We start from the raw sequence: 27,688 nt of genomic DNA on the forward strand, positions 1-27,688 counted from the left end.
GATATGCACTCCACAAAATATACCAGTGCAACTCAAGATCAGATTCCGATTTTAGAGGCCACTAAGTGGAGGGCTCCCAAGACCCTCATGCCCACTATTCAGCCTCCCTTCTTCCCCACTCGCCCGCATGCCTTTGCATCCTTTCTCTGCCCACCTGCAAGCTTTGCTTTCTTGCCACCTGCAGTTACAGGTGCCCATTAGAGTTGCCAAGTCCCCTCACCCATATGGCAGGGGGATTTGCAGGGTGTTCTGGGGATGGATGGGGACATCACGCAACATCCCCAATGTGATGATGTTACTTGGAACTGATGTAATTGTGTTGGGGAGGTTGCACGGGGGAACGCTCTGGTTTTGGGGCACACTCTATGATTAACTGTAGAGTTTGCACTGGGACTGCAGGGAGGATAGGAGCCTTCCTCCCCATGTCTTCCACTGATGATCAGCACCTTCCTCATGCCTTTTGTAAACAAATGGGCTTTAATTCCTAAAATTCCTAGATGGGGCCTCAATCTTTACAGCTACCAGGGCTGGATTCACAGCACCAGCAGTGGTGGGAAACAATAACTACAGTGTGGGACTGCAGACACAATACCAGGTTGCTGATTCTTCTGCCAGGAACAGTGCTACATTATTAAACCTAGTACAATAGCTTCAGTTGCCCTACTGGAGAGGCTTTCCAAGAGACAGCCTTGGAAACTTCTCCACCTTGAGTTATGGGTGCTGCTTAGGTTTCCCAACACTACTTCAGCAAATTCTGGGAGATCTGGAGGTCAGTGTCTGAAGAGGGTGGAGTTTGGGGAGGACATAATGTAACTTCTGGGTGACTCTTTAGACTGCCTCCCCTAGCCTCTATGGCATTTACCATAGAGACTATGGGAATTCCTAGACCTTTGCTATGCTGAGGTATTTTTTTCTCCTCCTTCTCAATTCTTTGAAGGTAGGGAATCGTACCTAGTAATTTCCATCTCTGAGCAGGTAAACTGGGGGCCTAGTGTTACCCTACTGATTGAATGACTATATTGTAAAAACAGCAGTGCAGATCCGAAGATTGATGCAGAAGAGGCTGCTGGGTAGAGATGCAGACGGTTTCCATGACATTGCATGAATGCTTTGATCAGTCTTCTTACTAAAACATGACTCCCATATTGCCACTGACTAGGGAACCGCTTCATAGAGTGTGGGTCTTATGAGGGTATCAGGTCTAATTCTAGCTACAAGTTGTAATTAGGATGCTTTATATTTTGGGCATAATTCTAGAAGTGTAGCCATGTAACAAATACAGTCATTCCATAGCAAATGGATTACTACTGTTTAAAATGCGACCTGTTATGGCATTTTCCTTGACAGAATTGTCTGCATTTGTTATATTTCTTTGAAACCACTGGGAAACAAATGGTAGTGAAAGGTGCTATTAAATCACAGATATCTTACAGCAACCCCATAGTGTTTTCAAGGCAACAGATGAACAGAGGTGGTTTGCCATTGCCTGCCTCTGCATAGTAGAAGTGATAGGAGCAGCAGCAGCAGCAGTACTAGAGGTAGTAGAAGAAGAAAAGGAGGAGGAGATTGGATTTATACCCTGCCCTTCACTCAAAGTCTCAGAATAGTTTACCATCTCCTTTCTCTTCCTCTCCCCACAACAGACACTCTATGAGGTAGGTGGGGCTGAGCTGAGAAAGTTTTGACAGAAACTGCCCTTGAGAGGAACAGCTCTGCGAGATCTTGTGACTGACCCAAGGTCACATCAGCAGGTGCATGTGGAGAAGTGGGGAATCAACCCAGGTTCTCCCAGATTAGAGTCCACGCACATAACTACTACACCAAACTGGCTCTTTAGTGACCCTGGACTTCCTTGGTGGTCTCCCATCCAAATACTAACCAGAATTGACTCTGCTTAGCTTCTGAGATCTGATGAGATGGGGCTAGCCTGGCCCGTCCAGGTCAGGGGAAAAATAAGTATATCTAATGAAACATAGAACCGCATTTAGTTATGACTGAGCGGCTACAATTCTGTCTGCCCTTGTTTGGAATGAGACCCATTAAATACATTAGTATTTTATTTGAAATAAACTTAGGATCAGGCTTTTAGAAGAAGTGGACCTTCTGGTAACTAAATATAAAGAGGAGAATCCCATTCCAAGGAAGTATTATCAGCACTTTCTAAAGAACCACCTTTCGGAATTCCCAGCATTAACTCTACCTTTATTCCTCCACAAAAGGTTCCTTTCTCCTTCGATGCTGAAGATTCTGATTTCGAAGAAGACCTATCCATGGACAGGACTGTGTTCTTCAAGAAGAGCTGTGTATTTTCTTTGGATGAATTCTCCATCTTAATATTCCCTTTCAGTGAATCTAGAAGACATCAGAAAGGATTCTGAAGATTAGCATTTTTCATACTTCCTACCAGGGCTTTTTCTGTAGCAGGAACTTCTTTGCCTATCACGCCACACCCCCCCCGATGTAGCCAATCCTGCAAGAGCTTAAAGGTCACTTACAGGGCCTACTGTAAGCTCCAGGAAGATTGGCTACATCAGGAGTGTGTGATGTAATATGCAAAGCAGCAGTGGCGGACTGGGTCTAAAAATATAGGTTGCCAGGAGACATGGGGGCCAACCCACAAGTATAAGGCTATCATTTAATTTTTTAAGAAATAAATAAAATTTTCAAAAAATATGTAAGTGGGAAAAGGTACAATTAAAACATTTGCATATATATATATATATATATATATATATATATATATATATATATATATATATATATATATATATATATATATAGTAATCACAGTGTACATATATTGTACATATTACTGGCAGTATAAAGTAGATACAGTAAATGCAGATTGCATTTTCTCCAGGGGAGCGGATCTGTGCCAGCTGGAGATCAGTTGTAAAAGTGAGAGATCCCCAGGCCTCACCTGGAGGCTGGCAACCCTAAATACAAAGTACATTTTAGTTGCATTACAGTAATAATACTGGGACTTGTGTTTTATTTTCAAGCTACTAAAAGGTCATTAACATTTTTAACATATTGTCTAATGTTTAAGAGAGCCCACTTCATCAGGGGCCCAAAGGGCTCGCTTGCCATCAGGCAAGCTGACACCCTGGCCAGTCTGCCACTGCAAAGCAGTTCCTGCTACAAAAAAAAGCCCTGCTCCCAACATTTCAGGGAACCATAAGAACATAAGAGTAGCCATGTTAGATCAGGCCAATGGCCCATCCAGTCCAACACTCTGTGTCACACAGTGGCCAACCGCCCCCCCCCCAGTGCCATCAGGAGTTTCATAAGTGGGGCTAGAAGCCCTTCCACTTTGCCCCCCACCCCCAAGCACCAAGAATACAGAGCATCACTGCCCCATACAGTTCTAGTAATATACTATGGCTAATAGCAACTAATGGACCTCTGCTCCATATTTTTATCCAATCCCCTCTTGAAGGTGGCTATGCTTGTAGCCACCACCACCTCCTGTGGCAGTGAATTCCACATGTTAATCACCCTTTGGGTGAAGAAGTACTTCCTTTTATCTGTTTTAACCCAACTGCTCAGCAATTTCATTGAATGCCCATGAGTTCTTGTATTGTGAGAAAGGGAGAAAAGTACTTCTTTCTCTACTTTCTCCATCCCATGCATAATCTTGTAAAATTCTATCATGTCACCCCGCAGTCGACGTTTCTCCAAGCTAAAGAGCCCCAAGCGTTTTAACCTTTCTTCATAGGAAAAGTGTTCCAACCCTTTAATCATTCTAGTTGCCCTTTTCTGAACTTTTTCCAATGCTATAATATCCTTTTTGAGGTGCAGTGGTCAAAATAATACACACAGTATTCCAAATGAGACGGCACCATTGATTTATACAGGGGCATTATGATACTGGCTGATTTGTTTTCAGTTCCCTTCCTAATAATTCCCAGCATGGCGTTGGCCTTTTTTATTGCAACCGCACACTGTCTTGACATTTTCAGTGAGTTATCTATCATGACCAAAGATCTCTCTCTTGGTCAGTCTCTGTCAGTTCACACCCCATCAACTTCTATTTGAAGCTGGGATTTTTGGCCCCAATGTGCATTACTTTGCACTTGGCCACATTGAACCTCATCTGCCACGTTGACGCCTACTCACCCAGCCTCAACAGATCCCTTTGGAGTGCCACACAATCCTCTCTGGTGCTCACCACCCTGAACAATTTAGTGTCATCTGCAAACTTGGCCACTTCACTGCTTACTCCCAACTCCAAATCATTAATGAACAAGTTAAAGAGCATGGGACCCAGTACTGAGCCCTGCGGCACCCCACTGCTTACCGTCATCCACTGCGAAGACTGCCCATTTATACTCACTCTCTGCTTCCTATTAATTAGCCAGTTTTTGGTCCACAAGAGGACCTGTCCTTTTACTCCATGACTCTTGAGCTTACTGAGGAACCTTTGATGAGGAACTTTATCAAAAGCTTTCTGGAAGTCAAGGTAAACAACATCTATTGGATCCCCTTTGGCTTCGTGTTTGTTCACCCCCTCAAAGAACTGTAACAGGTTAGTAAGGCAAGATCTTCCCTTACAGAACCCATGCTGAGTCTTCCTCAATAACTTGTGTTCATCAATGTGCCTACTCATTCTGTCCTTGATAATGGTTTCTACCAACTTTCCTGGTATTGAAGTCAGACTGATTGGCCTGAAGTTACCCGAATCTCGTCTGGAATCCTTTTTAAAGATGGGGGTTACATTTGCTACCTTCCAGTCCTCAGGAACGAAGGAACCATTTTCACATCTGCTGAGGAAACCCTGCACGTATGCCACAGGAGAATGAGGATAGGAGGGCAACACACACACACACAGCTGCCTTATACTGAACCAGACTCTATATCCATCAGAGCCAGTTGTGTTTCCTCTGGATGACAGTGATTCTCCAGCTTCTGCATGCCAAGCACATTCTTTCCCACTGAGCTAATAAACCTCCCCTAAAACACTACCATGGAGCAGAGTGGTAAAGCTGCTGTACTGTAGTCCGAGCTCTCTGCTCATACCTGAGTTCAATCCCGGCGAAAGTTGGGTTTGGGTAGCCAGCTCAATGTTGACTTAGCCTTCCATCCTTCCGAGGTCAGTCAAATGAGTACTCAGCTTGTTGAGGGGAAAGTGTAGATGACTGGGGAAGGCAATGGCAAACCACCCCATAAAAACGTCATGATGCAACGTCACCCCAGAGTCAGAAACGACTGGTGCTTGGAAAAGGGACTACCTTTACCTTTACTGAATCAGTATGCTGAATTAGCCCAACAAGGTCATTATTGTCTACTCAGAACAACAGCAGCTCTTCAAGGTCACAGGTAAAGATCTTTCACAATAACTACAATGTTATCCTTTTAACTGGACTTGCCATAGATTGAGCCTGGGACCTTCTTCATGCCAAACAGATGCTCTACTGCCATGGGCCCTCCCAACAGCAGGGGAAAGGTCACCATTCCCCCCTCCAATCTACCACTCAGTCACTGCTATCTCATCTACCAGTTGTGTGAATGAGTCCTGGGGGGAATACTTGAGAGAGATACAGGGTTGGAAACTGAAGATTCAAGAAATGCATTTTTCCCTGGGAGGTGAGTGAAACTTCCCTTTTTGCATTTTGTCAGGGTTCTACCCCCCCCCCCGCCCCTACCCTAGGCAGAGAAGAGGTTGGGAAGGAGGAAGAACATCAATGGGTTTTCAGACTCATCTCAGCTACCTTTTATGAAATGCTAGTGGGATGGCCAAGCTTCCCCCCTTCTCCTTCCTCCAAGCAGGAAACAGAGACTTGGAGGGGTGAAGGCTAGAAAGTCTTCAGGAAGGAGAATTCTAGAGATGTCCAGGAAAAGCCCCTTTGACCTGGCATGATCTGGACAGGGCTCTTTTTTGTAAGCTCTTGGGGGATTGGCTACATCAGGGGTGTGTAGCCTAATATGCAAAGGAGCTCCTGCTAGAATTCCACCCCTGCCTAGGCTGATACTGAAACCACTAAATGACATCTGTGCTACTGCCTTTGAGGGGGAAGCTTAATCAAGCCAACACATACATCCCATCAAAATTAATGTGATTTACTTACAATCTGCCTTCATATTAAATCAAACCATCAGTCCTCTGAAGTCTGTGTTATCTACTCTGACTGGCAGTGGCTCTCCAGGGGCTCAAGGCCTTCCATTTTCAACCTGGGACCTTCTGCATGGTACAAAGTTGTTCCACCACTGAGGCATGCCCTATCTCCCATAATCAACATGACTGGGTTTGGAAAATAATCTGCTACAATGCAAAAACTGCTTACAACTTTCATTTTTTATATGAAACTTTAAAACAAAAGTTGAAAGCAGTTCGCTATCTCTCTCTATGTGTGTCTGTATCTATCTATCTGTTATCTCTTTCTCTGTCTTTTTGTGTATGTGTTTGGAGAAAATTATCCATCCATCCATCCTCTGTCTGTCTACTTATCTGTGTGTGTTTGGAGAAGATTATCCATCTGTTGGTCTGTCGGTCAGTCTGTCTGCCAGTTTGGTGTAGTGGTTAAGTGTGTGGACTCTTATCTGGGAGAACCGGGTTTGATTCCCCACTCCTCCACTTGCACCTGCTGGAATGGCCTTGGGTCAGCCATAGCTCTGGCAGAGGTTGTCCTTGAAAGGGCAGCTGTTGTGAGAGCCCTCTCAGCCCCACCCACCTCACAGGGTGTTTGTTTGGGGGGAGGAAGGTGAAGGAGATTGTGAGCCGCTCTGAGACTCTTTGGAGTGGAGGGCGGGATATAAATCCAATATCATCTTCTTCTTCTCTCTGTGTTCAGATAAGATTATTTGTCTGTCTGTCTGTCTGTCTGTCTCTCTATCTCTCTATCCATCCATCCATCCATCCATCCATCCATCCATCCATCCATCCATCCTACTTACATACCTACCCATCCTTTAAGGCCTCTCTTGGTATGTCCCTCAAAGAGCTTTGCATCCAAACCTGCTGGTGGTCCCTGGCCCAAAAGACAGGGCTTTTTTGTAGCAGGAACTCCTTTGCATATTAGGCTACATTGGGGGGTGTAACCTAATATGCAAAGGAGTTCCTGCTACAAAAAAGCCCTGTCTTTTGGGCCAGGGACCACCAGCAGGTTTGGATGGATCCTCCAAGAGCTTACAAGGCTCTTAGTACAGGGCCTACTGTAAACTCCAGGAGGATTTGCTACATCAGGGGGAGGCAGTATGGCCTAATATGCAAAGGAGTTCCTGCTACAAAAAAAGCCCTGCCAAAAGATATCTGGCTTCAACTAGAGCCAGGCCCTATTTCGCCCTGATTGTGGCCTGGTGGAACTCTCTACCTGATGACATCTGCGCCCTGCGGGACTTCGCTCAGTTCTGCAGGGCATGTAAAACAGAGATGTTCTGCCAGGCGATGGCTGAGGACAGCAATGGCCCACAATGTGGCCATGGTCTACTCCATGACCAGTCCCTGATCCGCCTGAGGGAGGGAGTAAAGCACAATTGTATGCCATTGTCAAATACAGTTGATTTTATTCTAATTTGATATTAACTTATTCTGTTTATTTTAACCAGCTATACACTGCCCTGAGCCCTTTGTGAAGGGCAGTCTACAAATAATAATAATAATGATGATGATGATGATAATAATCAGGGGTGGAATTCTAGCAGGAGCTGCTTTGCATATTAGGCCACACACTCCTGAAGTAGCCAATCCTCCAAAAGCTTACAAGGCTTTTTTTTAAGCTCTTGGAGGATTGGCTACATCTGGGATGTGTGGTTTAATATGCAAAGGAGTTCCTGCTAGAATTCCACCAATAATAATAATAATAATAATAATAATGAGGGAGCTTCCAGAATCCTTGTTCTATTTTCCCCCTTAATCGGGAGTTCCAAATAATCTGACCATGTTTCTAAAAAACACAACAACAGCTGCATTATACAACAGTAACCATGGCACCTTAAAGCTAAACAAACTCTAAAGACCTAGCACAAAACAGTATTTTCACTCAAATAGTGAAATTTAAAAAAAGAAAGAAAAGAAAGCAAATACCGCAGAGCCATGTTGATAGATAATATATATATACTTTTGAAAGGGATTGGTGTTATGCTCTTCTGAAAACTGGCTGGGAGGATGAAATTTTGGCTAATGGCCAAAATAATAAGGAAGAACATTTCTCTCAGTCTTGAACAGTCGGAGGACATAGGAAGTAACAGCTTTCCATTTACTCATAAGAAGCTGCCTTACACAGAATCCGACACGTGGCTCATCAAGGTCAGTATTGTCTACTCAGACTGGCAGCAGCTCTTCAGGGTCTCAGGAAAAGAGGTCTTCCACATCACCTACTGCCTGGTCCTTTCTAACTGCAGATGCCAGGGATTGAACTTGGGACTTTCTGCATGCAAAGCAGATGCTCTACCACTGAGCCACAGCCCCTGAATCCACTCATAAGATTCACTTTGTTTCTTTAACTACATGGCAGAGAATAGAGCACCTTACCCCATTCTGTCCTTATTCTGTCTATATTAAGGCATTCATTTTTGAAGTGAATATCAATAATACAGCAATTTATTTTTAGAGGAAGAAGAGGAAGACTGAAGATTTATACCCCACCCTTCTCTCTGAATCAAAGACTCAGAGCAGCTTACAATCTCCTACATCTTCTCCCCCCACAACAGACACCCTGTGAGGTGGGTGGGGCTGAGAGGGTTCTCACAGCAGCTGCCCTTTGAAGGACAACTTCTGCAAGAGCTATGGCTAACCCAAGGCCATTCCAGCAGCTGTAAGTGGAGGAGTGGGGAATCAAACCCAGTTCTCCCATACAAGAGTACACACTTAACAACTACATCAAACTGGCTCTTCTGAAGGAGGGAGAAAAAGCGTTCTGTTTTTGGAAATCCTTGCAATATTTATCTGACTTTTATTTGGATAGATTCCCAAATAAGGAAGCCAGTGAGAGAAAAGGAGAAAGGGGTGGTGGGAAACCAAGCTTACCTGGCAGTAGCAACCATCAGTTTTAGACTCTTGCAGGTGACATGAACTTACAAACATCTACAGATGAACTTCTCTTAGCCTCCCAGCAGAAGACTCTTGAGGACAAAAAACTCACTCTGAGATGTATCCAGTGAGGTAGGTCTTATATCTGGAGGTAGCGAGAGGAAACAAGAAAGCAGGAGGGGTGGTAACTTAATCGCCCGTTGTCTTCTTGTCGGGAGAACTGGTCTCTTTTCTTCTCTTTTCACCCCTCTACCTTGAAATCAGGTAATTGCCCTCCCCCAGGAAGATTCCAAGACACACAAAAGACATGAGCAAAACCAGACTCAAAATCCTTCCCCGGTAGAAACAGTTAAAACGTTCTTGAGATGTTTCTTCACTGCTTTGCAGCAAGTTTGACAGAACACATGTGATAAAGCTTTCTATTTGGCCCCCTCCCTCTAAAGCCCTGATCTTCTTAATTGCTGGTTCCCAGGAAATAAAAGACTTCAAGGGGGGTGGGGGCTGCCAACAGAAGGAGAGGGCGGGTGTAATAAAGAAAGTTTCCTTTGCCAACTCAGAAATTCCTTTGCAAAGTCCACTCTCCCCTCCCCCCATGCTATTTATTGGGCAGCTTCCCAATTAGCTCTTTAATGTGTGTGTGTTTTTTTAAAAGAACGCTTTTTTTTAGAAGTCAAGCATGGAAAGGGGCTTATTCAACTCTATCAATAAATCACTCCAAAAAAGACTTAGAACAACCCCTTTAATTTATGTTATATTTTTATCCCCACTAGGCAAGGAGCTGAACACAGCATCCACAGTCCCCACCTTGCTTTAATCCTCATAACAATCTTGTGAGGTAGGCCAGGCTACAAGTGAGTATCTGTGAGAGCTGTTGGCATTATTCTGATAACATAATATGTTTTCTTAGAATGAACCTGTGAGGAGATGGACATTAGTTTACACTATATATGCTGACCTATGACTCCCAGGATATCACTGTATGAACTGGCAACCCTAGCAAACTGCAAAGAGAAATCAAGGAGGAATTCTTCCTTTGAAAGAGAAAAGGAATCAGTGACTATATTTTGAAAAAGTAAATCTGAGAAAAAAGTAACTCCCCATAACGATGCTACTGACAACCAGGGGTTTTCCGTTGTTTTTATGCTGTTTTAGTTTTTGTATTGGCTGCTGCTATTACGATTCTTTCTTGCTGCTGCTCTTTTGCTCATTTTTATTGTTTTGATTTGTCTTATCCATTGTTTTTGAGCTGATGTTTCTTTGAGTGAATGAAGGAATGAGCAAGTGAATGTACAAGAAGTGGTATCTCCCTGTAAGAGTTGTCTGCATTGCTGTGGGAATTCTCTAGCAGGATCCCCGAATTTGAAGAGGCCTCTTTTTGTACCTTTTCTGTTTGCTTGAACATCTATGAACATATGAAGCTGCCATACTGAATCAGGCCATCAAAGATGGTATTGTCCACTCAGACTGGCAGCTTCTCTCCAGAGTCTCAGGCAGAGGTCTTTCACATCACCTACTGCCTGGTCCTTTTAACTGGAGATACCGGGGATTGAACCTGGAACCTTCTGCATGCCAAGCAGATGCTCAGCCACTGAGCCACAGCCCTTTCAGTGCTTGCATGCTTTCAGCTGATCTCCTTCCACATGCTTCAAACAGGCAACCACTAAGCACCAGGCAGGTCCAACTGATCCAATAAAAAAACTATTAAAAGGTTTTTTAACGCTTAAATAACAGTAACAAATTATAATAACAGAACTCTGCAAGAAAACATTATATCTGTCTGACTGGCTCAGGAAAAAAATTGGGACTATAGCTAGGCTTCCCAATCCCCAGGTCCCAGCAGGGGATCCCCCATTTTTACAGGCTTCTCCCCGCCCCCCATAATCACCATGTAGTTTTAGAGCTCCTGCAGGCCCATTTTTAAAATATGTGCCTTTAAGGCTGAGCAGGAAGCAGGAAACAGGAAGGGCTGTAGAGAACGGCCCCTCCCTTTGTTTTGCTTTCGTTTTCAGATCAAGAAAAGTTCTGCAGGAACAAGACCAAGTAAGCATTTGTGTGTGAGAGAGAGGGAGGGGGCAGGGGATTCCCTGGTTTGGAGGCCCTCCCCCCCTTTAGAAAGCATGGGGGGGGGAGGGAAATGTATACTGGGCGCTCTATTATTCCCTATGGAGAACAATTCCCATAGGGAATAATGGGGAATTGATTCGCAGGTATTGGGGGCTCTGGGGAGGCTATGTTTTGAGGTAGAGGCACCAGATTGTTAGTAAAGCATCTAGTGCCTCTCCCCAAAATACCCCCCAAGTTTCAAAATGATTGGACCAGGAGGTCCAATTCTATGAGCCCCAAAAGATGGTGCCCCTATCCTTCATGATTTCCTATGGAAGGAAGGCATTCAAAAAGGTGTGCTGTCCCTTTAAATGTGATGGCTAGAACTCCCTTGGAGTACAATTATGCTTGTCACACCCTTGTTCCTGGCTCCACCCCAATGTCTCCTGGCTCCACCCCCCAAAGTCTCCTGGCTCCGCCCCCAAAGTCCCCAGATATTTCTTGAATTGGACTTGGCAACCTTAAATATAGCATTTGTGACAGTTACAGGAAATAATGGAATAACTGTGGATAAATTGATCAAGCAATGGAGTGGATGATGTTTGCTAAATATTCAAGTCATTTGCTTCAGGATTGTACTTATTTGTATGATTTAAAGATATAGTTCTACGTCATTCTTACATTTTATAATCAATTTTAAAAATCATTTTACATTTTAAAAATTCTTACAACATGAGATTAATTTCATAGTTCCCATGGTGCTTACCATAACAGAAAATACTATACACAGAGGGTGATTAAAATGTGGAATTCACTGCCAGAGGATATAATGAGGGCCACAGGAATAAACAGCTTTAAAGGAGGAGAGGTCTATCAATAGCGACTAACCATGGTGGCTGAGGGGAACCTCCACATTCAGAGGCAGTCAATCTCTGAATCCCAGAGCCAGGAGTCAGCATCAGAGGGAGCCTTAACCTCTATGCCCTGCTTGCTATTGGCTGTCCAGAGAAACTGGTTGGTGTCTGTGTAAGAGAGGATGCTGGACTAGATGGACTGCTGGTCTGATCCAGCAAGGCTCTTATGTTTTTAATATGGTCTGAATGGTCCTAAAAAAAAAAAAAAAGCAAATCCAATTTTTTTTCCTTCCTTGTTGGGAGAAAAAAATCAGGAATGCAGTACTTGGAGGAAAATGTCACCAGGAATTAAATGAGTGAACAAATGATGTCCACACTGACAAAAGATACAAAAGGCTTACCCCTTCCTCTCATAAGAACTTGCCAATGAAAAGCATTCCACAGATACACTGTTGTGTGTGTCCTGAGCTCAGAAGGACAGGAGGGGAGACTGAGAGGTGGGCCTGTTCTGAGGTGGTGTCGAAGAATGGAATTCCTGCCCTGCAAAATCTCAATTGATGTAAATCTGTTGGCTTTTTTGTAACCAGGCAAAGAGCTGTCCTGAGTTTTGGAACAAATCTTTCCCCTGTTATGAAGCTCTCTTTCTATGTGCTGGTTATCGATGGAGGTTTTTTTTTAATGTTTTAGAGCGGGGGTCCCCTATTTTTCTAAGAGGGTGGGTGCCTTTGGAATTTTTACACAGAGTGGTGAGCATAACCACAAAAGGGCTACCCTAACAAGCAGAGCCAGTTTGGTGTAGTAGTTAAGTGCACCGACTTTTATCTGGGAGAACCGGGTTTGATTCCCCGCACTTGCAGCCGCTGCAATGACCTTGGGTCAGCCATAGCTCTCACAGAGTTGTCCTTGAAAGGGCAGCTTCTGGGAGAGCTCTCTCAGCCTCACCTACCTCACAGGGTGTCTGTTGTGGTGGAGGAAGGAAATGGAGATTGTAGGCCACTCTGAGATTTGGAGTGGAGGGCAGGGTATAAATCCAATATCATCTTCTTCTTCTTCAATTCCAGAGGAAGTCCAAGTGCGGGGAAGAAGAGGGGTAATTAAAAAAAAATGTATTGGGAAAGAGAGAGAGAACAAAGGCAACAATGTGGCTACAGCTTTCACTGAACTAATGTTATTTTAATCCACATAGCTAATCAAATCTCTAATGTCCAATCAGAAGCCAGGCTGGGCTGGGCAAAAGTCCCACTCAGCCCTACCCACTTTCTGGAAAGATGGGCATCAGGAAAGGTGTCAGCTGGCATGATGGTGCCCATGGGTACCATATCGGGGACCTCTGTTTTAGAGTTTCTGTATCTGCCATCTTGCCACTTTTCTTGTGGATTCCCCCCACCCCATGCTGATATATATATTGTTTCACGCTGCCACTTTCATATGGGAAGGGTCAGTTTGGTGTCACAATTACAGTATTGGCTGAGAATCAAAGAAAAGAAGAAAAGGCAAATGAAAATGCAGTGGGAAAAAATAACTTATTGAACTTGATGATCACTATACATTCCACTGTGCATCAACAGGCGTATTGGTTATGAATATAGACAAAGAAGGAGGACGAGATTGGATTTTTACATCACCCTTCACTTGAAATCTCAAAAAACAGCCCCCCTCCAGATACCCACAAATCAGTTCTCCATTATACCCTATAGGAATCGATCTCTATAGGGCAGGGGTCCTCACACTTTTTAAATAGGGGGGCAGTTCACTGTCCCTCAGACTGTTGGAAGGCCGGACTGCCGTTACTGTACAAGGCCGCGGGCCATTAGTTCTCCGTCTTCTGCATCTCTCTCTCTTCCCCACACCACACACCCCGGCCTGGGAACTCACCTCACCTCGGTATCACCTCACACTCTGTCTCCGCCGCCTCAGCTCAGTGCCGGAAGTGTGTGTTGCTAACGCGAGTTTAGGTCGAACGTCACTTCCGGTCTGATTTTGCCATAACCCAGCGGGTTGCATAAACGTCCTCAGCGGGCTGCATCTGGCCCACGGGCCGTAGTTTGAGGACCCCTGCTATAGGGGATAATGGAGTGCCCAGCAGCAATTTCCCTCCCCCCACTTTCTGATGACCCTGAAGCGGGGGGAGGGCCTCCAAACCAGGGGATCCCCTGCCCCGACCTGGGGATTAGAAATACATTAAAACAAAAACAAAATTGTTTAAGGCATAAAACCATGAAAAGCACAGCTGGAAGGCCAGCAACAAAGTTTAGCAAATTTATGAAGGCTAAAAGGCCATTTATGAACTCAAGACAGCACAATCTCATCAGATCTCGGAGGCTAAGGAGTGTCGGCCCTGGTTAATTCTTGGATGTGAGACCACTATGGAAGTGCAAGGTTGCTATGCAGAGGCAGGCAATGGCAAAGCATCTGTTTGTCTCTTGCCTTGAAAACCCTATAGCAGGGGTGGCCAATGGTAGCTCTCCAGATGTTTTTTGCCTACAACTCATTTGCATATTAGATCACACCTTCTGATACCGAGCCAGCCCTGGTTGTGATTATACAGCACTTGCCACCACCAAAAGCGTATAGTTCAATCTCAGTGGTTGACTAAGTGCACCCTAATTCATAGAACTGAAGTGAGGATAAAATAGAGAACTACATCACCTACCTTCAGCTTCTATTCCAAGCTCTTGAGGGAACAATTTCACAATCTTTGGGCCCACTGTGGAAAAGGCCCTGCTCTGCATACTCGTCAATCTTAGTTGCCTCGCTAAAGGCATGCAGAGTAAGGGAATCAGCACATAATCTGAGCTCACAAAATGGAGGTGACGGCCCATCCCCTCGAGCCCCTTTTTAATCCCACCCTCAGCATGGGTTCTGTGCCCCTCTGAAGCCTTTGCCTCAGAATTGCTGACTCAGCAGGATCTTGGCCAGTATCTCTGATTTGAATTCTTGCTATTATCTGTGTTTAATCATTCTTCGCTCTCTGCTTCGGCTACAGCATGGCTTGAAACGGATGGAAGGAGAAACAGCACCATCTGACTCATCTACGTGAGTTCCGAATACCCCAGGCGTGCAAAGGGAAGCACGTGCATGTTGCGTGCGACACGATCAAATTCCACCCACATTAGCTCTGTGAATGGAGAAATGGTTAAGGGATGGATAAGCATCGGTATTGAATCTGGTTGGGCTGTGGAGCTGGCTCGCTACCAACCCGAGCATTGCTGTGGTTTTAGCTCCCATAGCGACATACCCTTTTGCGGACAAAGAAGAATCATATGAGATGGAAGAAAGCATCGAGAGTAAGGCCTCCCTCTTAATTCTACAATTAAACTCTCACCAGATTTGTAGAATGAGCATTACTGTAAATGCTGATTTACCGAAGTTAAGGTCTCCATTAGAAGAGAGTGAACATGCTATAATGGTCCAGTTTGCAATACTTTTACCCTGCCTTTCCCACACAAATTTCAAAGCAGCGTTTGTAGTTCTCCCCTCCTCCATTTTATCTCGTAACAACCCTGTAAGGTACCTTAAATTTAAACTGTGACTTTTAATGGGTTTTTATAATTGCTGTTGTCAGGGGTCATTTTGTTGAAAAAAAGGTGGCGGGACTCATTAGCATAAATCATTAGCATATGCTGCCCCCCCCAGCAGCCAACAGCAACCCGATGCAAAAAAGGAGACCCCCAGGCAAAGGAGTCCTGCTTGGGTTGGCTAGAGATTCAGCCATCCCAAACAGGCCTCGCTCATCTGGGGCTCTCCTTGGCTGCCCCCACTCCACAGTCAAAAGGCCAGCAAGCCACCCACCTCCCAAAATCACACAAGAAGTGGAGAAAGGGTGGCACAGGCTTCTCCAGAGGTTAATGAGGGCTGCTGGGGGCATGGCAAAGCTCCTGGTGGCTGGCTGGCTGGCCACTCTCCTAATCCAGGGATTGTTATGCAGCTGCACCTACTATTCAATGGACAAGGTAGAAGAAGACGACGACATTGGATTTATATTCCGCCCTCCACTCAAGAGTCTCAGAGCAGCTCACAATCTTTATCTTCCTCCCCCACAACAAACACCCTGTGAGGTGGGTGGGGCTGAGAGGGCCCTTTCCAGAACAACCTCTGCCAGAGTTGTGGCTGACCCAAAGCCATTCCAGCAGGTGCAAGTGGAGGAGTGGGGAATCAAACCCGGCTCTCCCAGATAAGAGTCTGCACACTTAACCACTACACCAAACTGGGTCTCCTATGTAGGTGGAGAGAAGGAGAGGGAACCCTCAGAAAGGTTCAGGAGCTGTGCTCCTGGGAGCTCCTGCTGAATTCAAGGCCTGTCTGTTGTAATTGTGTATTGGTAACTTACTGTTCATAATTGGTTGAATGTTCTTTGTTTTCCTCATACATTCTAATGATTGGCATATTGTTCTGTCTGAAAGCCTACGTGTAGACTTCCTCGAATAAATGAAATATATTTGTAAGCTGCCTTGAGTTCTATGAGAAAGGTGGCAAAAAGATATTTTTAATTAATTGATTAATTAAGCAAGGAGAGAATGACTGGCCCATGAAGTTTCATGGCTGGGGGGGATATGAACTCAGATCTCCCTATCCCTAGTCCAGCATTCTGATTATTACCCCACATGGACTAGAGTGTCAGGCAGCAGCTGTGGAAGAGAAAGGAAGCAAAAAGGGAGGAGAAAAATCCAGAGCTTTTTTGTAGCAGAAACTCCTTTGCATATAGGGCTGGCCCTAGGGTGCATAGTGCCCCAGGCAGCCTTGCTGCCCCCCTTCGCAAAGCCCTCCATGGTGCCGCATCCACTGCCCCCCCACAGTGCCGCCTCCTCCCTCCCTCTCAATGTTAATGCCTGGGGAACCTGTGATAATGTGCTGTGTTCCCCGGGGCTCTCCCCGCCACACCAATCAGCTGATTGGCAGGGGGCATAGCCTTTAAAGAGCCCTGGGAACGTGGTGCTTCACCACGGGTTCCCCAGGCATTAAAATTGAGAGGAAGGGAGGGAGGAGGAGGCTGGGAAGGCAAATAGGCATTTGCCAAGGGGGCGGGGCAGGGGGAAGGCTGAATGTGATGCCCTCACCCTGTCAGCGCCGTAGGTAATTGCCTAGTTTGCTTAGTGGGCGAGCCAGCCCTGTTTGCATATTAGGCCAAACCCTCTGATGTAGCCAGTCCTGGAGCTTACAGTAGGCCCTGTAAGAAGAGCCCTGTAAGCTCTTGGAGGACTGGCTACATCAGGGTGTGTGGCCTCATATGCAAAGGAGTTCCTGCTACAAAAAAAGCCCTGAAAAAAATCAATTCATATGGCTGCCTGGCATTTTAGATGAATCACAGCTCTGAAAAGAGCCAGTGCTACAGATATCCCCCTCGAGAACAGAATGCATCAGACATTTATGTTATATTAGAAAACATCCATCATTGTGATTGGTAGAATGTTTAAAAGAGGAAGGACTATATATTGCAGGGATGCCAAGAGGAAGGGGATGTGGGTCATAACCATTGTGGCATCCAGGCCACCTGGCAGAATAAGGCAAGCTTTGCAGTTACTCTAACGGGGCCTTAAGAAAAGTGTTTTTGCTTTTTCCACCATAATTAAACCCAAACATATTGTGACCTATATACCAGGGCTTTTTTTAAAAGTGGGAATGCACAGGAACACAGTTTCTGCTGGCTTGACATCAGGGGGTGTGGCCTAATATGCAAATGAGTCCCTGCTGGGCTTTTTCTACCAAAAAAAGCCCTGTTTGGACTATGGTGATGTCAGAGGGTGTGGCCTAATGTGCAAATGAGTTCCTGCTAGGCTTTTTCTACAAAAAAGCCCTGCCTATAACCTTAGCTTGACATTGCTAAAGTCTTTGTAAACATCAAAACATCTTCATTAAGTTGTGTGCTAAATTGCTGTTCACCTCTGTAGATGCTGCTACGGAGGTGAATAATATATGAAATGTTAGCTTCCAATTCTATGTGTCTGAAGAAATGTGTGTGCACATGAATGTTCAAACTTTGGATACATTTTTGTTGGTGTTAAAGGTGCCACTGGACTAAAAATCTGTTCTACTGCTTCAGACTAACTTGACTGCCCACCTGGATCTCGCTTTTCTCCATGTGAGAAGAAGAAAAGAAGAGATGGTTTTATACTCTGTCCTTCACTACCTGAAGAACATAAGTGAAGCCATATTGGATCAGACCAGTGGCCCACCCAGCCCAACACTCTGTGTTACACAGGGGCCAAAAAACCAGGTGCCATCAAGAGGTCCACCAGTGGGGTCAGGACACTAGAAGCCCCCCACTATTGCTCCCCAAGCACCAAGAATACAGAGCATCACTTGCCCCGGACAGAGAGTTCCCTTAATATGCTGTGGATAATAGCCACTGATGGATCTCTGCTCCATATGTTTATCCATATGAAGAAGTCTCAGAGTAGCTTACAATCTCCTACCCTTCCTCTCCCCACAATAGTCATCCTGTGAGGTAGGTGGGACTGAGGGAGTTCTTCCTGAGAACTGCTCTTGAGCAGAACAGCTCAGAGAGAACTTGTGACTGACCCAAGGTTGCCCGGCTGGCTTCATGTGGAGGAGAAGTGGGGAATCAAACAGGTTACAGACTGCCACTCTTAACCACTACACCACGCTGTACTTGTAGGTACCCTGACCTGGATAGCCCAGGCTTGCCTGATCTCATCAGATCTCAGAAGCTAAGCAGATTCAGTCCCAGTCAATATTGGGTGGGAGACCACCAAGGGAGTCCAGGGTTGCTATGCAGAGGCAGGAATGGCAAACCATCTCGGAACATCTCTTGCACTAAAATCCCGACAGGGTCGCCATAAGTCAGTTATGACTGGCCTGCGCTTTTTTTTGTAGCAGGAACTCCTTTGCATATTAGGCCACACACCCCTGTTGTAGCCAATCCTCCAAGAGCTTACAGGGCTCTTCTTACAGGGCCTACTGTATGCAAAGAAGCTGCTGCTACAAAGCAAGCCCTGCTTACAGGGCTCTTAGTACAGGGCCTACTGTAAGCGCTAGGAAGACTGGCTACATCAGGAGTATGTGGTTGAATATGCAAAGGAGTTCCTGCAACAAAAAAGCCCTGACAATGGCAAAACAGACAAACAAAAACTTGTATGCTGCCTGGAGGGAAAATGTCCTGTCCCTTTAATGCAAATTAGCAGCATGTTATTTAGCAGGTGATCTTATTTTCCTTCATGCCTTCAAAAGCTTAAGCTGCCTAACTCCCCCACCGTAAGTTTGTATTGAAGGGAAAATGCATTTTCCTCCAGGCTTGTTGGCAACCTGACTTGTATGGGAGGAAGTAACTGGGCACATTTGAGGGGAGGCACTTTAAGGTATAGCTAGCCTGGCCCCTGAGGCTTGGGAGCCCACGATCTCAGCCACTGAGAATTAAATATACTCCTAATATCACAATAAAGGCTTGGCAGCTCCTATTTGGGAAATCCCTGGAAACTGGAGGCTGGCAATCCTAACCCCAGTCCCTATTCAGAATGCACCAAATCCATGGGCATGCTAGAACCCCATGGTCAATGTTCCCTCTAAGATGTGGGTTCTTGTGAGCAGAAATTATACTTTGTGAGCTTAGGGTTGCCAAGTCCAATTCAAGAAATATCTGGGGACTTTGGGGGTGGAGCCAGGAGACATTGGGGGCAGAGCCAGAAGCAAGGGTGTGACAAGCACAACTGAACTCCAAAGGGAGTTCTGGCCATCACATTTAAAAAGACTGCACATCTTTTAAATCCCTTCCCTCCACAGAAAATAATGAAGGATAGGGGCACCTTCTTTTGGGGCTCATAGAATTGGAACCCCTGGTCCAGTCTTTTTGAAACTTGGGGGGGTATTTTGGGGAGAGGTACTGGATGCTATGCTCCAAATTTGGTGCCTCTACCTAAAAAAAAAACAGCCCTCCCAGAGCCCCAGATACTTGCGGATCAATTCTCCATCATTTCCTATGAGAATAAGTCTCAGGGAATAATAGAGCCCCCCCCCCTCCCGGTTTCTCTCTCTCTCTCACTCACACACACTTAACTGTCTCTGGTGCCTCTAAAATGAGGTCTGGAAAATACAGGGGCTCTGCTGCTCTCTTTTACACACACACTCACTTGTCTGAAACAAAAGCAAAATAACGGGCTGCACTCTAATGAGGTCTGCTGTTGCTAACCCTTCCCCATGAAGTGCTTCCTGCTTCAATTTAAAGGAACACACATTTTAAATCCAGACCTGTTTGCAGGTCCTGCCGGAGATCTAGAGGTACATGGTGGCTGTGGGGGGGCGGGGCTTCCCCCGCTGGCCAGCTGGCTGGAGGAAGCCTGTAAAACTGGGGGATCCCCCGCTGGGACCTGGGGATTGGGAAGCATACCTGCAGTGGATGGGAAAGGGTGTCCCTCGACTTTAAAAAAGCCCCCTGACCTTTAAAATCCTGGCTAAGCCCCAGTTCCAGCTGCTTCCTCGATAGACAGCCGAACCTACTTCATAGGGCTGTTGTGAGGATACAATTAAGAAGCTGAGATAGGGTTGCCAAGTCCAATTTAAGAAATATCTGGGGACTTTGGGGGGTGGAGCCAGGAGACATTAGGGGTGGAGCCAAGATCAAGGCTGTGACAAGCATAATTGAACTCCAAAGGGAGTTCTGGCCATAACATTTAAAGGGACAGCACACCTTTTCAATGCCTTCCTTCCATAGGAAATAATGAAGGATAGGGGCACCTTCTTTTGGGGCTCATAGAATTGGACCCCCTGGTCCTATCTGTTTGAAAATTGGGGGGTATTTTGGGGAGAGGTACTAGATGCTATACTGAATATTTGGTGCCTCTACCTCAAAAAACAGCCCCCCCAAGAGCCCCAGATACACACGGATCAATTCTCATTATTTTCAATGGGAATAAATCTTCTTAGGGAATAACAGAGTTCCCAGCAGACATTTCCCTCTCCTCCCCCCACTTTCTGACGACCCTGAAGTGGAGGGAGGGCCTCCAAACCGGGGGATCCCCTGCCCCCACCTGGGGATTGGCAACCCTATGTGAGCTACTAGCATTAATGTTGTGAGCTACTGCATAAATTATTTCTGGGGTCATTTTTCCTGAGCTACGACAAAAATGTGTGAGCCAGAGGCTAAAAAACTGTGAGCTAGCTCACATTAACTCAGCTTAGAGGGAACACTGCTCATTGTTGAAACAGAACTTTGGGAACCTAATTTTTATAAAGAACAGAGATGGGTGGCCTAGTCCAACCATCCGCTACCTTTGTGGAGTTTCCCCTCTTGCTGCAGGCAACTAAGTCTCCCTCCAACCCCAACATCAACTTTGTTTCTGGGGTTCAGGTAGAGGAGTCAAAGAGGTGTGTAGTGATAAGTGCATTGAACTAGGATTTGGGTTCATATCCCCATTCTATCATGGAAGCTTGCTGGCCCAACCTGTCTCTCAGCCTAACCTACCCTGCAGGATTGTTGTTGTGACAATAACATAGAGAAAGGGAGAACGGTGAGGTCAGGGAAGAAAAGAAAAGAAAAGCAGGTTGTGAACAATCAAGTGTGGGTGGGTGTGCAACGAGAGCGGAAAATCAACAGAATCAATTTCCCGACTTCTACAAAATGGAAATGCCCTTCCCTAGCGGGAACTACGTGACTTGATATATGTCAACATCGGCACTATATTTCTGTAGTCTTAATACTTTCACTTATTTATCTATCACATTATATCAATCAGGAGCATTCATTGGTGACCCTTATTTTATGATTAGGGATCCTTCGCAATCCATCATGCAACTCTTCCTTCCTCTCCAGTCTGGTGTACCTGAAAACTGAAAAAAAGGACTTTAAATAAAGAATAGGGAAATAAAGAAAGGACCTTTAAGGAAGGGAGGGAGGGAAGGGGGGGGAGAGAGAGAGAGAGAAAGAAAGAAAGAAAGAAAGAAAGAAAGAAAGAAAGAAAGAAAGAAAGAAAGAAAGAAAGAAAGAAAGAAAGAAAGAAAGAAAGAAAGAAAGAAAGAAAGAAAGAAAGAAACTGCCCACCTGCGGTTAAATTAAGGACTTTGTAATTCCATCCAGGCATGTGCAGCAACTCTCAGTCAAAAAAGCCTGGGGCAAAATTTAATTAAAATTTGGGTGGCTTCGGTTTCAATTAGCCGCTTTCTGTTCCTCCTTCCTTTTGTATTCGCTGGGAGCAGCTGGGAGGTAGACCACCCCTGTTTCAAAATCCAAGAGGCAGCTCGTTAAATGACTTAGTGAACAGCTTGTTGGTGTGATTTGCAACCCCGAGAGGAGGTCCAGTGGACAGCCATCTCTCTGTGGTTAATGGGAAAGCATCGGAGGGCCTGGGCTTTTGCCATCTCAAATACCAAGCTCTCTTGAGACAAACTTGAATGAAACTTGAAAACTGTAGGGGTGGAAATGGTGCCATAGATCGTCTAGAGTAGGTGTGGCCAAACTGTGGCTTTGGAGCCACTTGTGGCTCTTTCACATATATTGTGTGGCTCTTGAAGCCCCCGTTGCCCCATTGACCAGCAGCTTGGAGAATGCATTTAAAGTTAAAGTTGCTTTCTCTCCGTATCTCTCCATCTTCCTCCCTCCCTCCCTTCTTCCCTTTCTGCCTTGCACCTCTCAAACATCTGCTGTTCATGTTTTGTGGCTTTCAAACATCTGATTTTATTCTATGTGGCTCTTAGGTTAAGCAAGTTTGCCCACCCGTGGTCTAGGGCAAATTTTCTCAAACCCTCTGTCTTTTTGATTTAAGCTTCTTAATTAAAACACACACGCACTTTTTGTGCATGTGTGGGTAGATTTGAGTCCAGAAGCACCTTATGAGACTGACAAGATCTTCAGGATAGAAACTTTCAAGAATCAACGGTCCCTTCATTAGTACATACCTGATCTGACGAAGGGAGCTTTGATTCTCAAAAGCTTGGGCTCTGCAAATCACACACCTGAGCTGACGAAGGAAGCTTTGCCATTCCAAACTTTATACTCTCCAAAAATCTTGTTGGTCTCTAAGGTGGAATGGGATTCGAAACTAGCTGCTCTACTGTAGAGCGACATGGCTATCCTCTAGGGTTGCCAATCCCCAGGTGGGGGCAGGGGATCCCCCAGTTTGGAGACCCTCCCCCCACTTCAGGGTCTTCAGAAAGTGGGGAGGAGGGGGGAGGGAAATGTCTGCTGGGCACCCTATTATTCCCTGTGGAGACCGATTCCCATAGGGAATAATGGAGAATTGATCCATGGGTATCTGGGGCTGTGTTTTGAGGTAGAGACACCAAATTTGCAGCATAGCATACAACACGTCTCCTCAAAAGACTCTCCAAGTTTCAAAAAGTTTGGACTGAGGGGTCCAATTCTATGAGCCCCAAAAGAAGGTGCCCCTATCCTTCATTATTTCCAATGGAAGGAAGGCATTTAAAAGGTGTGCGGTCCCTTTAAATTTGATGGCCAGAACTCCCTTTGGAGTTCAATTATGCTTGTCACAACCTTTCTCCTGGCTCCACCCCCATGTATCCTGGCTCAACCCCAAAGTCTCCTGGCTCCACCCCCAAATTCTCCAGATATTTCTTGAATTGGACTTGGCAACCCTACTACCCTCTGAAAAGGAAAAGGAACATGAGCAAAGTTTACCTAAGTTCTCTCAAGTGGCCTGGCATGATCTTCATCACATGATGAAGAGGGAACTGAGAATATTAAAGAGAAGGCAGGTATGAACTGGAGAATTCCAGAGGGGTAGTGGGATCCTGTACTCACACCACTCAAAAGGGTCAGGAAGAGGAGTAGTAGTAGTAGTATATCCTGCCCTCCACTGCAAAGAGTCTCAGAGCGGCTCATAATCTCCTTTACCTTCCTCCCCCACAACAGACACCCTGTGAGGTAGGTGGGGCTGAGAGAGCTCTCAGAGAAACTGCTCTTGAACAGATCAGCCTTGAGAGAACGTGTGACTGACCCAAGGTTACATCAGCAGGTGCATATAGAGGAGGGGGCAAAAACAGAGAGTCTAGGGTTTACACTAGATCCATCATTATTGCTGGGGAAGCAAGTTAAAGAAGCTGCGAAACAAAAGCATCCCTAAATGCTTTCTTCCACCTGCAGCTTGGATTATGGCAATCATGTTGACTGCAGGTCAAGTCAATCATGTGACTGCAACAGCACAATAAACAGCAATGTATGGACCCAACACTGATGAAATCTTCACATCCAGGGGAGAAGGTAGTCAGAACTTCCATTAACCGGGGGCAGGCTTGATTGCCCTATGCAAGACTCTTTTTGTAGCAGGAACTCATTTGCATATTAGGCCATACCCTCTACTGTAGCCAATCCTCCAAGAGCTTACAGGGCTCTTCATACAGGGTCTACTGTAAGCTCCAGGAGAATTGGCTACATCAGGGGTGTGTGGCCTAATATGCAAAGGAGTTCTCGCTACAAAAAAAGCCCTGGCCCTACATAGTGTCTAATTCCTCCCACTAACTAAACTGGACAGTTATGCAAAAAAAGCCAAATTCTGGCCAATTTGTGTATAGCAACCCTTTACTTCTATGGTGGTCTTCCATCCAAGTACTAACCAGGACTGGCCCTGCTTAGCTTCCAATATTTGACAAAATAGGGCCAGCCTGGGCTATCCGTATCAAGGATTACAAAGATTTCACCATGCAAATACAGGTCATTGGTTTGGGCCACAGAATGAGACCTTAACAGGTTTGTCTGATAACTTTTCCATTGGAACCTGAGTGTCTCATCAAGAGATGCCTTTGATTGCCGGTAGCTCTCAACATGATTCAGGAATCTACATAAGAACATAAGAGAAGCCATGTTGGATTAGGCCAATGGCTCATCTAGTCCAACTCTCTGTGTCACACATAAGAACATAAGAGAAGCCATGTTGGGTCAGGCCAATGGCCCATCCAGTCCAACACTCCATGTCACACAGTGGCCAAAAAAACCAAGTGCCATCAGGAGGTCCATCAGTGGGGCGAGGACACTAGAAGCCCTCCCACTGTGTCCCCCCTTACACAATGGACTTTGGTTGCACAGGAACCTGGAATCAAAGGGAGCTTTTGAGGTTATCATTTCAGGCAGCAACAGGAACTCTGGGTAACATTGTTCCACACGACATGAATTAAATTGCAGCCAGGCGCAAGCCTTGCAGTTCCATAAAGGGGCTTTTTGTTATAGCCCTATCGTGACAGGGCTACCTAAACCACAACAGCTTTCCTCGGAAAGATTAACTTAACTCTTGCAAAGCTTACTGAATGGCACAGAAACGGGAACTACAGGGGAATGCAACCAAAAAGTGCTTATTGATTTCATCCAAAGAACACCAAAAATAAATGTGTGGGTTTTTTTTAAAAAAACCCCCAGCATAAAATAGAAATAAAACAATGGGAATTTTTTGGCTTATTCGGGCTATGTAAGTGACTTTGGGCACATGATTGTGTTATGATAAAGTTGCATGGCCATTGTCAGGACTTTTTTGTAGAAAAAGCCCAGAGGGAACTTCTTTGCATATTTTGCCACACCCCCTGACATCACCATTGTTCCACAGAGGACTTTTTTGTACAAAAACCCAGCAGGAACTCATTTGCATATTAGACCACACCCCCTGTCACCATTGTTTCACGGGGGCTTTTTGTAGGAACTCATTTGCATATTATGCTACACCCCCTCACATCACCATTGTTCCACAGAGGACTTTTTTGTAGGCAAAGCCCAGCAGGAACTCATTTGCTTATTAGGCAACACCCCCTGTCACCATCATTTCACACAGGGCTTTTTTGGTAGGAAAAGCCCAGCCAGAACTCATTCGCATATTAGGACACACCCCCTGACACCAAGCCAGCCGGAACTGTGTTCCTGTGCATTCCTGCTCAAAAACAAACAAACCCTGGCCCATTCTACTTTGCTAGGAACTGGACTGTGCCCTGACAGGGATAGCCTTGGCTATGCTAGGCTATCTTGTCAGATCTTGGAAGCTAAGCAGGGTCAGTCCTGGCTACTGTTTGGATGGGAGATCTCCAAGGAGTACCAGGGTTGTGATGTGGAGACAGGAAATGGCAAACCACCTCTGTTTTTCTCTTGAAAACTCTATGAGGTTGCCATAACTTTGTTGCGACTAGACAGCACTTTCCACCACCAGGAATTGGAGTAGCACTGTAGTGTGACTGGAGCTAAACAGTTATGTTATCTATCCATTTTACCCAGCCCTATCCTTAAAGTGGCATGTATCATTTTTTCCTCCTGCATTTTATCCTTATGAAAACACACTTCCTTCAGCCATTACCTCACAGTTTTTCAAGTCAAAATCAGTTGGGAAGAGTCTGGTCCCACCTGGAAATGTTGCAACTCCACTTGCAAAAGCAATTGCAATTTCAGCCTGTGCATTTGGATTGTTACCAAATTGCCCTCAGATGAGGTGTAGGGGAATTTATTAGATGGGCAAAGATGGCAACTATTGCGCAAGATTAACAACCTGTGTATACAGGAGGATATCTGCTCAGGAACCTTTGAGTAGATTTTTATAGTTAAATATGAGATTTTAATAGTTATAGATTTTTTATAGTTATATATGAGGAGATTTTTATAGTTAACTAAAGAATTCTTTTATTTAAAAAATACTACACACATAGAAGAAGAATAAATCACTCCAACAAACACACAGTCCTCGGAAAGATAGCTGGAAATGGGATAGCAAAACACGTAGGGAAATGACATGGAGAAGGATATACTTTACCTCTCAAAGACTCCAGGAACACTAGCCAGTAGTGAAGATGATGCAGGAAGGGGGAGGCAAGAAACAACCAGCATGACTTGCCAAAGAAAGGGCCTAATACTGATCAGGCAGCAAGGGTAAGGAGTACCACAAGAGACCTACTGGACTGGCCCAAACCCAGCCATGTTATAGCCAAATTCATGCCCTCAGGTGCTATCAGGTGACACCTGACATCATTTCAGGTGACCACTGACATCATTGAAAGGGGAGGCTCCCAGGAGTTTGAAAAAAGATTAACGGACCACGATGGGTTTACCTATTGCAAACTATTGTTAAAACAAAGGAATGTGTGGGGAATTTAGTACCAAATCACTATTGTGACACCAGAGCAAACACAATGGGGGCAGTCTATGTGACTAAATTAAGTCCTTGACAGCAATAATCTCTCTGGGTGTTCCATTGTGCCCAACGCTTGTGTCAATGGTTGGCAGGAACTGTCTTTTGTTAGGTGTGAAGACGTGACTGAGAGTCTATTGTTGATCGTTGACTTCTCTGTTTGCATCTCCATAGCACGTTCGGAGTATGCAGGCCTCTCGTCTTGCACTAATGGAGGCTGGCAGGACTGAGAGTTATTCTTTTAGGACATCCCAGGGAACATGGCTTCTGGAAAGACTGCTTCTGGTCACTGACAGGGATGCAGTTGCGGTCTGTGAGGCTGGGCAGGTCTTCAGGGAAGTGTGATCTGGAGTCCTTCTTGGTGGGAGAAGCTCAAACAGTCGCAACAATAGCAGAAACAGACAAAGGAGTTGTCTGGAAGCTGGTTAGCAATGCTGTTGCATGGTTCACACAGATAAATGTCCATATTGGGCTAGCTCTTAGACCCAAGATTTAATATTCAGCAAAGCGAAATGTTCATATAAGCAAGCTAGTTGTGCTTTTTGGAAACATAAGTCCATAGTAATCAAGAGTCCTGTAAATCTAGCATTAGGCCCAGAGTGAACACAGTCCATTCATGGTAGGAGAGGGGGTCCAGGGCTAACAGGATATCCCCAAACTTGAAATTGTGAGAAAATGACCCCTCTGTCACCAACATGGTTGCCAGGGCGCCTGGAGAAGTGAGCTTGCATCCGCCTGGCCAGTGAATGCGAGTAAAGCTACCC

The 27,688-nt window shown here is 45.3% G+C and overlaps 2 protein-coding genes and 1 non-coding gene across 4 annotated transcripts in view; 1 reads left to right on the plus strand and 2 right to left on the minus strand.

The window, feature by feature from the left end:
* Positions 1 to 20,352, minus strand: part of SLCO1C1 (solute carrier organic anion transporter family member 1C1) — a 54,898-nt gene extending 34,546 nt beyond the window's left edge. The window contains exons 1-3 of the mRNA XM_060245836.1: positions 20,257 to 20,352; positions 8,966 to 9,113; positions 2,201 to 2,352 (exon numbers count right to left, since the gene is read on the minus strand). Of these exons, the coding sequence (XP_060101819.1) occupies positions 2,201 to 2,329 (129 nt within the window). The 5' untranslated portion in view covers positions 2,330 to 2,352; positions 8,966 to 9,113; positions 20,257 to 20,352. The remainder of the gene's footprint in view (positions 1 to 2,200; positions 2,353 to 8,965; positions 9,114 to 20,256) is intronic.
* Positions 1 to 25,174, plus strand: part of CALD1 (caldesmon 1) — a 710,639-nt gene extending 685,465 nt beyond the window's left edge. For both annotated transcript variants that reach the window (XM_060245823.1, XM_060245825.1), the window contains exon 16: positions 25,160 to 25,174. The gene's annotated coding sequence lies outside the window, so the exon portion shown is untranslated. The remainder of the gene's footprint in view (positions 1 to 25,159) is intronic.
* On the minus strand, positions 8,336 to 8,404 carry TRNAA-UGC (transfer RNA alanine (anticodon UGC)). Its single transcript has one exon. It is a non-coding gene; the product is annotated as a tRNA-Ala (tRNA).
* Positions 25,175 to 27,688: the final 2,514 nt, after the last annotated feature.

Source organism: Heteronotia binoei, chromosome 8 (genome assembly GCF_032191835.1).
Source record: "Heteronotia binoei isolate CCM8104 ecotype False Entrance Well chromosome 8, APGP_CSIRO_Hbin_v1, whole genome shotgun sequence".
Taxonomy (NCBI): domain Eukaryota; kingdom Metazoa; phylum Chordata; class Lepidosauria; order Squamata; family Gekkonidae; genus Heteronotia; species Heteronotia binoei.